This window comes from Colletes latitarsis, chromosome 8 (assembly GCF_051014445.1).
Source record: "Colletes latitarsis isolate SP2378_abdomen chromosome 8, iyColLati1, whole genome shotgun sequence".
NCBI lineage: Eukaryota > Metazoa > Arthropoda > Insecta > Hymenoptera > Colletidae > Colletes > Colletes latitarsis.
The window spans coordinates 29,460,935-29,473,423 of NC_135141.1; the positions used below are offsets into that span (position 1 = coordinate 29,460,935).

Genomic DNA, 12,489 nt, shown 5'->3' on the forward strand with positions numbered 1-12,489 from the left:
AATTTAAACGAATGGTTTGGAATTTCAGCTGCGGAGGCGACGGTAACATGAAATGCGACCCCAGGGTGTGCAGTCCAGAGCCAATGCTGAGGCAGATGATCGCAGCAGCCACGGCCAGAAGGAGGAGATGAGCCGGCCAACACGACCCCGGTGATCCGGCAAAGAATCGTACATACGAGGAAGAAGTCTAGAGGAGGATCAGTGTTGTATAAAAGTGAATTTAAAAATATTCTAAACTATCTAAATGTCGCGGAACACAGACAATAATGTGCTTCGACGATCACGAACTGAGTGGCCAAAACGTAAACGTTTATATTATAATATTATATTATGTTATATAAAAAAAATGAGAGAGAGTAGTAGAGGATAAGGTGAAAACGAAAGGGACTAAAAATGGGATTTAGCTGCGTAAAATGTAAGGCTCGTTTCTGGTGCCAAACGTGAAACAGAAATGAAGCAAACCGGTGGAACGGGAATGGGAGAGTGGACGATACTTCGTGATAGTTCCACGTCTCACGCCATTTTTTGCGAGTAAACGATGGTTATGGCGAAAAAGGAAAAAAAAAATGAAAGATATTGCCGAACGTACGAGACTTATGACTGTGCCTTCGTCAGTGCTGACAACAGCGGCACTACTTTCGTTTCGTGGCAGCCAAGCGGCGCTTGATCATAGCCGCGACGATCATCGTCGTTCGAGTAACAGCCTCGGGGAATCGATCGTCGTTAGGTCTAAAAATACGGTGACGGGAAACAAATGATAATCGCGTTTCGACAAAAACGTGACTAAAAAAAAAAAAAGAAAAAAATAAATAAACAAGAAAAGAAAACGAAAAACACAAGATTTGGTAAGCGTCGAACGATTTCTTGTACAGTGGCATTGTAACAGCGATCGAGGATCAAACTCTTCTCGATAAGAACCGCCTGCGAGAACGTGCCGCTCTTGCGATACCACTGTAGAGACTCGAACAACAATGATCTATAGACGGGTAATCCGCTGCACGATCAAGGTAGATTCGGATCGTTTTTTTGGTTGGCACGTGTCGTGCGCCAAACGATCAGTCCACATTTACTCACGTTTGCTGACGTTCACGCGTGCTCGAACGCGATCGAGACAACAAAACCGCGACAAACAATGCAATCTTTCTCTCAAATATTTTATTTTTGTCTACGCACCCGAAATCCGCACGTTTTACAGCCGTCTTCCTGCCTTCGCGAGCGCAACAAACACGAGTAATCTCGTGTTCTTATCGACGAGCGAACGAACCCTGGTGCAATAAACGATTCGCGTTCGAGTGTGCGCGCACGTGCGTGCGTGCGTGCGTTCGCGTGTGTGTACGTGTGTGTGCATGGTACATTTATGTGTTTAAAAGATGAAAGAAAGACACGACGAAAGGTACGCGTATCTCAAAGCTCAAACAGCGGCTCGCGCGGAGGACCGATTGCGAATTTGCTTCTCCGGCGAGCTGGCGTCATTATATATATATACAAAAAAATATATATATATAAATATAAATATATATACATTTATACGATTCTTTATATGCACTGTACCCTCCTAATAATAATACTTAACGATGTTCTATACGTTTGTACGAAAGTATAATTATTTACGGCAAATGATCGTCCGTCGTTCCTCTAGTCTCAAAGTGTCGCGTGATTATATCATTGTAAATCTTCGGAAAGCGTGCTTTGCTCTGCTCGGTCCCGCCGCCCCTCCACCGCGATATATCTGTGAACAGTCAATTACTTTGATAAATCTCTCTCTCTGACAAACGACGGGATAGTGTTCGCGTGAAACGCACAAAAGGGTGGAGTCGAACGCGGGACACGAACGTCACGCTTTGAGACTCCGGAACCTCGTCGACTCTCTTTAGGTGTAATAGAATTGAACGCTATTATCGTCGCACAAAATACTGCGCATACTGTCTGTATTTATAATCGGATGAAGATGACAAGTCCAAACACTGTCTTCCTGATATCAGTAACCCGCGAATCCCATTGTAAAGCGCGTTCCGTCGATCGAACTCGTATTTACGGATGAAAATTTACGAGAACGCGTTCGATCAAACGAATGTGTTCTACGCAATAAAACTACACGCAATGAAATTGTAAACGAGAAAGGAAACTCTTGTCAATACGAAAAAGAACAGATCGATCGGTCACCCACTCGATCGTGATACAAGTGGCCATAATAATTACCATCGCTGTTTTCAAAGAAGAAATGTTTTAATAACGTCGATAATAAAGTTGAAGAACGTATGGAACACGCTTTCGCTCTTTGTTTCGTGAAACTTAAAAAAGAACTGTCGCGAAACGTAGGTATCGCGCGTGTCCAGTGGTGTGTTTCTCGTCTGACTTTTTTTTTTTTTTTTGTTAATCGTTTCACTCTTCAGGTTAGGCCTAAAGCAATCGTTAGAGAGTATTTAATTCTTAACGCAACCCGTGACCACGCGAATCGATCGATTCAGCCAAACGAGTCGGTTGATGATCCGAGCCGTTCGACCGATAGACATTCCTGACACGCGTCTTCAGCATTTGTAGCCTACTTTCTACCATTAAACTCAGCCAGTTTCTATCCCTTGAACGCCCGGACCAACCGACGTTTGTATATTTCACATCCCCAAACATAGTTCGATCGAGAGAAAAGAGTCAGTATATACCGTATCTCTTTGCAAAACGCACAAACTAATATTTTCTTCGAATCTATCAAAACGATCTTGTCCGTAATTCAAGTTACCAATCTCGCGATCGAAACGCGATGGCTTCGCTGATCCGCGTCGAAAGTAACGCTCGCTGCTCGATCGATTGATCGTGATTCGGTACTTCCCGCAGTCGAATCGATTCTTCCCAAGCTAACAATGCTAGTAATTAGTCGAGCCTAGTATTTATCTTAATAACCACATCACTCATAGCGATAGTGTATTGAAAGTAATGAGTATCGAATGTTACACGACGGTACGTTTATATGATATACTTGTAACTCTAACGTAAGATATATTAATTATGGTGAATACATAGGATGATGCATGTAATTAATAACGATGGCGGGGACTCACAGTGTTGGTGAAATCTTCCCGTCGTTCGGACGATTTACGCTCGACGGACGCGTTTTCGTACCAACACGACGATCCGCGCGATTTTTTATATATATACATAAACGCATGATATTTATGCACAGAATGACCAATTTTTATCTGGTGCCAATAGTCTTCGAGAGCAACCGTTCGCGCGTTGCAGCAGTGTCCTTCGGCTAATAATTTAATGATCAACGGGAAAGAAGAGCTGAGTGGATTAAAATTGATCATGCTGTGAATAGCGAAATCGAACATGGCGCTCAGTACGCGAATATACTCAATGCTCGTGATGACTTCTTCGGATATTTTTTTTTTTTTTTATTTTTTTCATACACGACCTACGACCACAATGACAATTATTACCCTTATTCTCAGCATAACCCGTTTTCGTTTGCCGCGTATAATAATATGTGATACATAAAGAAACGAGCGAGCCGGGAAAATCTCGGTTGTCCCGACTGTACGGAAGTAGGCTAGTTTTTTGACAGTACGTGCTAGTATAAAGTGTCCTTTTATATGAATAAACGATTTTGTATGTCAAGCTTCGACTTGTTCCAATTATCATTTTCCTTCCACGAAAAAAAGCGTGTAATTCGAGACCGTTGAGAATTAATTCTTATCAAAGTAATTATTCAAACACAACTTTATTCCTGCGATTTGGATAAAAGATTTAATAAAAGGGAAATTTATAGAAAAATAGTCATTACACTAACAATGAATAACATTCTTGATTTTTGTAATTACATATTACACTTTATTGCTTAAACTATCGATGATAAATATATTTTTTTTCGCTATTATTTGAACGAACTCTGCAAAGCAACTTCAATGAAATCTTAAAAATGAAATATCCTACTGATTATTTATTATTTTGACTAAGTCAAGCATGTCGTATATCGATAAAAAATTATCTAAGTAATCATTTAACTGATAATGTATCTGATATTATGTAACCACAAAAAGGAAGATTTAATTAAATACAGATTTGTCATCCATTCTGTATAAACAAGAGATTATAGTCTGTTATTGTAAATCATATACCCTTTGTATCGTTATTAAATATTTACTATCTCGTTAAAGGAATATGAAATTTCAATTTTTATTGGTTTCTTTGCCACTTGTCAGAAATAATTAATCACACTTAACAGCTATTTTTCGTTTACTTTATCTCGAACCTCAGTGGTTAATGATTTAGACAGTTTATTCTCGTTGAAATTAATCGTGTCCCAAAAGTTCTTTTCCGCAAAGTCGTTGTCGCTGGCCATGACCAGCTCACTTGGATTTTTTATATGCAAGTAAGAAAACGCTTTTTCGTTGCCGACCAGTTTCTTCCATTCGACTTTACCGATCTTCGGTTTCCTAAAAATGTTTACAACCAAAATACAGAGTCTAATAATTCGCGTTACAGCCCACGAGGAAACAATATACAATCTTAATTCGGTTTTTTCAAAAAGAATCGTTTCTCTTCGGGTTGGAATTTATTGCACTTACCCCTCGATAGCAAACGACGTGTAAAAGTCAAGCAAAACCTCCTGCATTTTCTTATCCAGAGAATTCGAAGTGTTCGCTATCGTCGAATCAAGAATGAGAAATATGTCGTCACCATGGCTGACACCTGACACAAGAAACTCGTTAATATCTCTAAACTTTTGTAATATCACGCGAAACCAAATCTAAAAAAAATTACCGAAATTTCTATTGGTGCCGCTTAAACGGTCGCTAAGACTGTGCTGGGCCCTGTACGAGTACAAATAGGTCCAAACCGGACTTTTGTGCATTTCCGCCTGCAAACGAACTGCTTTTGCATAGTCGAGCTTAAACAACCGATCGCTCATCATCTGTACCACCGCCGCTGTCGTTTTGCTGCAAATATTTTCGGATCCGAGATAATGCTTTCGAATCATCTTAGACACACTTTTATGTTGTTCGAGCGGAATGGTACAGTTAAAGTCGAGCAAAAATGGTGAAATTTTATCCCATTTCACGTTCAGCTCTTCCAAAAGTTCCTCGTTGGCGATAAATTCTGCACAAATACGATTAATATTTTACGAAAAAACAAAGATAAGAATAAAAGCGTTCGTCGCGTGATATCGAACCTGCAGCAGTATATAATCCCTCCTCGCTAACGACTCCTGTAATCCACGGAACGTCTAACGCTTCGCCTTTAGCAATGATCTCGAACGGTGATTTATTAATAAACGGACGAGGACACTTTTGCCTCTCGATGACTGGCCCGAACGGAGTGAACGGATTATATAGCCAATACTAGTATTTGAAATTATGTCAGAGACAGTGAAACGAAAAACTTCCCGGTTATCCTCACGGTAGTATACAGGATATTTAAGAAAAGAATTTAAAATATAACAATAATAATGATAAAATAAGATAAGTAGATTTGCGAATCCCTTTCTTTGACATCCTGTACATACAAAATATAAAGAGTAAAAATAATGCCAATTCTACCATGAAATCACCAACAGCTTGAGAAATAAGTCGGGCTGGACGTTCTCGTAAACATTCGATCATTTTTCTTAGATTGACCGTGGGACATCTCATCAGAGCACCCAGTTTTAAAGCTCTTTCCTGAACGTGTTTCGACTGTGTCCAGCAATCGAGTGCTACACCGCTTATCGATATGCCACCTACGCGACAAAAATGATGTACAAGAACGATATACTCTAAAATAGAATATTTGAAACTTGTAGTGACAACGTACGTTGGAATAGTCCAGCACTTAACGGCGATAAATAATGATAGTGCACGCTTGAACCACCAGCACTCATGCCAAAGAGAGTGATTTCTTTGGAATTGCCACCGAAGAAATGAATATTGTTCGACACCCATCGCAAAGCCATACTCTGATCTTTCAGTCCCATGTTTCCCGGTAGCACACGGTCTCCCGTGCTAAGGAAACCTTAAATACAATTTTCAAATGCCTTGTAACAAATTAGACTATTAAGACAACGAATTATTCCAATCCTCAACGACCAGTATTCTTACCGAAAGGTCCTAAACGATAATTGATTGTGACCAATATTACATCGCGATCCATCAAAAGCGTCTCGTCCGCCATGTTTCCACTAGCGAACTGGAAAGCTCCACCGTGGATCCAAAACATCACTGGCAACAACTTTTTTTTATCCTTTATAATTGGTACGTAAATGTTCATGTACAAACAATCCTCGCAACCTACGACCCTGTCTCCCTTTACCGGAGCCATGAGGTATTGCGTGCAAACCTGACTCTTTTTCGTTGCTGGAAGATCCTTGGTCCATTTTAGAACAGGTTTCGGTGGCTACGAGTTCACGGAAACCGTTTAGAAGATAAATTATCAACGAACAATGTCTCGTACGAAGACTATCCGAAAGAAAACAAAAGAAAATAATGTGCAAACGGAACACCGAACTATCTGCTTGCTTGAGGAAATTAAAATAAAATTATTATTACAGATGGGCAAAACTTTTATGCAGATAGAAATTTCGAATAACAAAATAACGCCTATCACCTGAATTTATTATAATCAAAATATAGATATTTCTTGTTTTCTCTAAATACTCCTCGTAGATCAAAAGTGGCGAACCCATGACACGCGTACCCAAAATAACAGAAATTTATTTTATATTCAAAAGTTAAAAAGTTTTGAAAATAAATATAAATAAAAATATGTTTGCTCGAATACAATTATGCTGTTGTTTTAAACAGCCTTCTATGCTAAATCCAGCAACACTACATACCTCCAGTTGACACTTTGAATTACCGAAATTGTATTTTTACATTGCGTTTCAATAGTTCACCACTGCTATTACGTAGGAAAGTTTTTAACGTACTAAAAACCGAAGTTTTCCAAGAGGAGGCTGCGCGTAAGGAACACCTTCGAAAGCTGCATACTCCCTACCTAAACGAGACTTCTTAACGTAACCAACTATACCTCCTGAAGATGTCTCGACCCGCGGTGATCGTGCCTGACAACTACTAGCGACTGTCAGAAAAACTAGAACGGTTGATAACTTCATGGCGCTTGTTTTGGAACTAAGCATGAAACATTAAGAGTCAACCTTTTATTGAGTTTCTCGCAACAAGCCAATATGCATATCTAAAAGATTTACTTAGTTAATACCAATGCTTCCACAGCATTTGTTAAAACAAAAACGAGGGCGACGTTTGGAGAAAAATAAGGAACACAGTAATAAAACAGTATTTCTTTTTCGGTACACCATACAGTAATGCATCTTATCTGTTAATTTATCACTCAGTAAATAGCAATAAAAAGCCGATACATGATGTGACAACTTCTTGCACACAGTATCTGAGATTTTCAGATACCACTGTTATAACATCGGATCATAATGGACAGAGATAACGGGAAATAAATACTATTTGCAAATGGTGCCCCTATACAAATAAAGGCACCGATAATGTGCTGACAGTTTTGTTCATAGTGTTCTAAAACAAATACTGTCCAAATAAATATTAGAAAACTACAACAATACAGGGTGTTCGGCCACCCCTGGGAAAAATTTTAATGGGGAATTCTAGAGGCCAAAATAAGACGAAAATCAAGAATACCAATTTGTTGATGAAAGCTTCGTTAAACAGTTATTAACGTTCAAAAGTTCCGACCGTACTAAATTTTTTTCTCGAAACTGAGTAGGATTTCGGGGGTATGTCTATTGACCAAAAATGCTTGCAATTAACCCCTGAAACTAAAAATAATTTTTCCAAGACCAGGCTGAAAAAGTCTTTCCTATGTTATTGAAAATGCAATTGCGTTTCGACTGACGATTGGCAGAACATGATTGCATGTGGAAACAGATTGGCGATAACTTCGACGCGTTTTTGATACTACGCATAAGTTTTTTACGCCAAATGTACCATTTCCCAAAAACCAACCGACAACGATTGCACCATTGTGTAAATATAAATATACGAATATATGTATTCCAGATAAAAGAAGTTCATAAATTACGTGTGTTTAGTACGAAAGTCATTAATGTAAACGTGTCACTTAAGTTGTTGAAAATTATTTTTATCGCGTGGAGACTGTACATTGTACAGGATATCCCTTGCAACTAAGCTAATAAATTGCACTTTCGAAACGTCTAAAGATAGAGAAAGAAGATCTCCCCAAAATAAATCAATTTTTAGGATTTTTTAATACGAAAACTATGCAATATGAATTGAAATGTGAGTAGAGAAATACCTCACAAATCAATTTTATTTATTTTTGAGTGTGTGAACAGCGAATTCTTGTCTACTTCTCCTTTTAAGGCAACATTAACGAGTTAACGAATCTAAATTAAAAATAATGTTTAATTACCTATTATCTCTAGAGTCCCATTACCATTTTCGTGTCACTCGCAACATTACCAACAGGTTACACAAATGAACACAAGAGAAAGTGAGAATTTCATTCTCATTTTTAGTAATCATTTTTAGTAATTTTGTTGATTGTACGATTAATACGATCTGAAGAACATATGTGAAACTATCAGAAGAAGATCGCAGCCATCAGCTCATATTATTTGCTATGTAATTAATAATTATATTATACAGTAACAAGCGACAAAATTAATTACATAGTGAATAATATGACCCAGGTCTCACCGCGTGGAGGTTGCTGCGAATGGAGACCCACCCTAGCCTCGCCCCAACCACCCTACCTTTAGCGAGGAATCCTAACTAAGAGACTTGGATATGTTCTCCTAGGAGAAAAGCTATCTAAATTCGAATTACAAAGAGAGAGTTTACTGAAGAGTTGCCTGATGAACAGACCAAAAAAACTAACAAAATCGCAATACATGTGGGACAGTCACCACATGTTTTTTGGAAACGAAATACAAATAAGCAACAACACGTACGAAACCAGACAATTAAAATACCAATATGCATATTGACATTAATTGTTCTAACCAAAATGAGTCCTTATATTTCGATAGTTTCGCCTTTGTTAATCCCACGATGTTTCCCTGAAACATTAATTCGTATACAATTAATATAATTCGTATGAAACAAATAAATACGAAACGACGTTCTCCGTTTCTTGCCCTTGTTAATCCCACGCTGTTTCCCTGAAACATTAATTCGTATACAATTAATATAATTCATATGAAATAAATAAATACGAAACGACGTTCTCCGTTTCTTGCCCTTGTTAATCCCACGCTGTTTCCCTGAAACATAAAAATAGAATTAGTATGAGACAGATATTGCTTTAAGAACGATCGAATCTCGTATCTTGTAGTGCGTTTGACCACTAATTGTTTCCAATTTAGGCATTGAATCGCAACTCTAATCAATAAAAACGCGATAAATCAATATCGCAACGCTAATTTATAATAGAAAAATTCCAAACGCGATTTGTAATAATAAAAACAACCGCGAATTGTGATTGCTCGCAACACTACCCTGAAAAGCAAACGCGAAAAATAGTAATTCGCTACGCTAAGAGTAAACCGATCAGTGCATTCGCAACACTATTCTTAAATAACAATAAAAGCAATCGCGTATAGAATTCGCAACACTACCCTGAAAAGGAAACGCGAAAAATAGGAATTCGCAACTCTATAAACAAACGCGATTATTGTATATTCGCAATTCTAACTTTAATGGAAATATATTTATGTTTCGCAACGCTAATGCAAATCGCGTTTTGCCCAAATATACTGGATCGTAGTGCTGGCGGCGTCCATCGTTGATGCAAATACACATGCAATAAACAAACTAATTACTTCTAACTACTATTAACTACAATATAGTGGCACATGGGATGAAGTTAGATGTTTTAAATAACGCAACACTACGGGACAACAACGCGATAGATCAACAATCGCAACGCTAATTTATAATAGAAAAATTCCAAACGCGACTTGCAACAATAAAAGCAATCGCGAATGGTAATTATTCGCAACGCTACCCTGAAAAGCAAACGCGAAAACTAGTACTTCGCAACTCTAATAGCAACCGCGTTTACTAATCAATCGCAACGCTATTTTTAAAGCAAACTTCCGGTGCCTAGGTTTGCACAAAAACAATCGCGAATCGTGTTTAGTCGCAACACTGACATATCAACGCGATAAATATTTATTCGCAACTCTACGAGCAAACGCGAACATTGTATATTATTCGCAACTCTAACTTTAATCAAGGGAATCATGGTACATGTGAATTCACATGTACTGGCCACAAAATATACTAACTACTTCTAATACTACAATTGGGGGAGAATTTTGGCATTGAAAGAATCGCAACGCTAAGTAAAATATCGCACGATGAATCAGTATCGCAACGCTAATATATAATATGAAAATTGCAAACGCGGTTAATGTCCATTATATGTACAAAAGAGTAGAAAAGCAACGCGAATGGTGATGGTTCGCAACACTACCCTGAAAAACAAACGCGAAAAATAGTATTTCGCAACTCTACGAGCAATCGCGTTTATCAATAATTCGCAACGCTATTTTTTAAGCAAACATTCAGTAGGTAAGTTTGCAAAAAAGCAATCGCGTATCGTGCCAAGTCGCAACACTACCCTGAAAAGTAAACGCGAAAAACAGTAACTCGCAACTCTATAAGTAAACGCGATTATTGGATATTCGCAACTCTATGTATATCATAACCGCGAGTTGCCCTGATGGCTGGCTTGTATGGTGCAATCATGTACCAGATACATGCATACGTGAGCCAGCCAGAAAAACAAACTAACTACAACTACAGACGAGATAAGTGACAACGTAGTAACAGGAATGACTTTCCATCCTCATCCTCGGATGAAGATGGAAAACCATTTGTTGTAGCCCACTCTTGAAACAGTTTGTCAGGGCCTCTTCAACTCCTGAGAGTCTCTTCTTTCTTCGGCGGTCCTGCCAAAGCCTGAAACTTAATACTAGTGCTCGAGCACTCTGTGCAATACGAGAACCTCCAACAATTCTATGAATTGTTATCGGAACACGTGTGGAGTAACACGAGCGGGACGAGCGTTTCGAGGGGGCCTAAACGCGACCGCGAACGCGATGAGCGACTTTAAAGTCGCGGCGACTTCAAGAATGGAAAGTAACGCCAAAACAAACGGTAGAAACCGTTTGAATCGGCCAACTTTTTAATTCTCGAAATCGTAACTACAGATACAGAACTGCCACGCGAAAACGCGCCTACCCGAATTACTAATGTGGCAGCCCTGCCCTGACCCTACCTACTTAGATTTAGCACACATACCAGAGAATAAGTTACCTACCTACCTAACCCTATATTTAAAAAATCCCAAAACTCAATCACGCAAACATACACTCCACGGTTCTCATTCTTGATGTCCGGGCGCGACCTAAACTAGAGGGGACTCCCCGGGGTTCCCCCGACACCCGAACATTGCAAACATTCACACTCTAAATGTACGTACCATTTCCTGAAATCGACTGACAAAAACTAGTGACCATTGCGTATTTCTATTATATTCTTAAACATTTATATAAGACGTCTCAATCTATGTAATATAGTCTTCAACAAAACATTGTATACAAGTATGATTGTATAAAATTAAAAAGCTAATTTATTAAGTACTTTATAATATTGCTGTTGTGAGTGCAGCATCAACAGTTGTCGAATAAATAGTAAATGGCACTTTAATATTATTACTATAACTAATAAAAATTTAATGTTAGAAAATTCTGTATGTAAATCGTAATTATAAAAACTTCCGAATCGGCGCACTTCCCACAGCCTAACCACACACACATATGCGGAAAGTACACCGTGCACGATACACTAGCAAATGTCAGTCGCCAATACATTATTAGAAATTGTTATAAACTAAGTCATCGTGCCCGTTGCCTTCGCTCATGCAAATAGCACCTGGGCATGTGCATGAACTTAGGCAACGAACACGGAAGGATTAGCCTGAAAATCCTGAACTAGAAGCAATAATTAATAAACAATATAACGGGCTAATATTTCATCGTTATTTATTATTTCATCTTTCAGTTACAATGATTCGACTTTTTGTTTCTAATAAATCAAGAGTAAAAATTTTAGACTTGCATTGATATTAAGAAATGCTATTCGTGAAAATTATTTTGATTAAAATTCAATTAAGGAAAAGGACTTTAAGAATGATTTTATAATAAAATAATTTACTTTGAAAGTTTTAAACAAATTGTTTAAATAAACTAATTAAATTATTCAACCCTACGGTGACTCTGTCGTCAAAGCAAATTTTTAAAATATGAAATCAGTAAACAATAGATGTTGCTTTGACTCGAGAATCTGCCGATCGCGAAACGTTTTCTTGTACATTAAATGAAACATGATATTTTCTAATAAATAAAGAAAGATTGATATCTTCTTTATATTTGAACTTGGAACAGGAAAAATATAAAAATTGCAACCAATGTTGAATAGTATATACTCAATAATAATTGTA

General features: G+C 38.0%; 2 protein-coding genes across 2 annotated transcripts in view; one reads left to right on the plus strand and one right to left on the minus strand.

The window, feature by feature from the left end:
• Positions 1-3,675, plus strand: part of LOC143345008 (uncharacterized) — a 51,245-nt gene extending 47,570 nt beyond the window's left edge. The window contains exon 7 of the mRNA XM_076771687.1: positions 29-3,675. Coding sequence (XP_076627802.1) covers positions 29-131 — 103 coding nt within the window. The 3' untranslated portion in view covers positions 132-3,675. The remainder of the gene's footprint in view (positions 1-28) is intronic.
• A 39-nt stretch (positions 3,676-3,714) lies between these two features.
• Positions 3,715-7,119, minus strand: Est-6 (venom carboxylesterase-6). The gene is made up of 8 exons (XM_076771708.1): positions 6,902-7,119; positions 6,075-6,369; positions 5,791-5,988; positions 5,538-5,716; positions 5,171-5,339; positions 4,762-5,097; positions 4,566-4,689; positions 3,715-4,433 (listed from the first exon to the last, which is right to left on the minus strand). Exons 1-8 carry the CDS (start codon positions 7,109-7,111, stop codon positions 4,223-4,225), a joined length of 1,722 nt encoding a protein of 573 aa, XP_076627823.1. The 5' UTR covers positions 7,112-7,119; the 3' UTR covers positions 3,715-4,222.
• Positions 7,120-12,489: the final 5,370 nt, after the last annotated feature.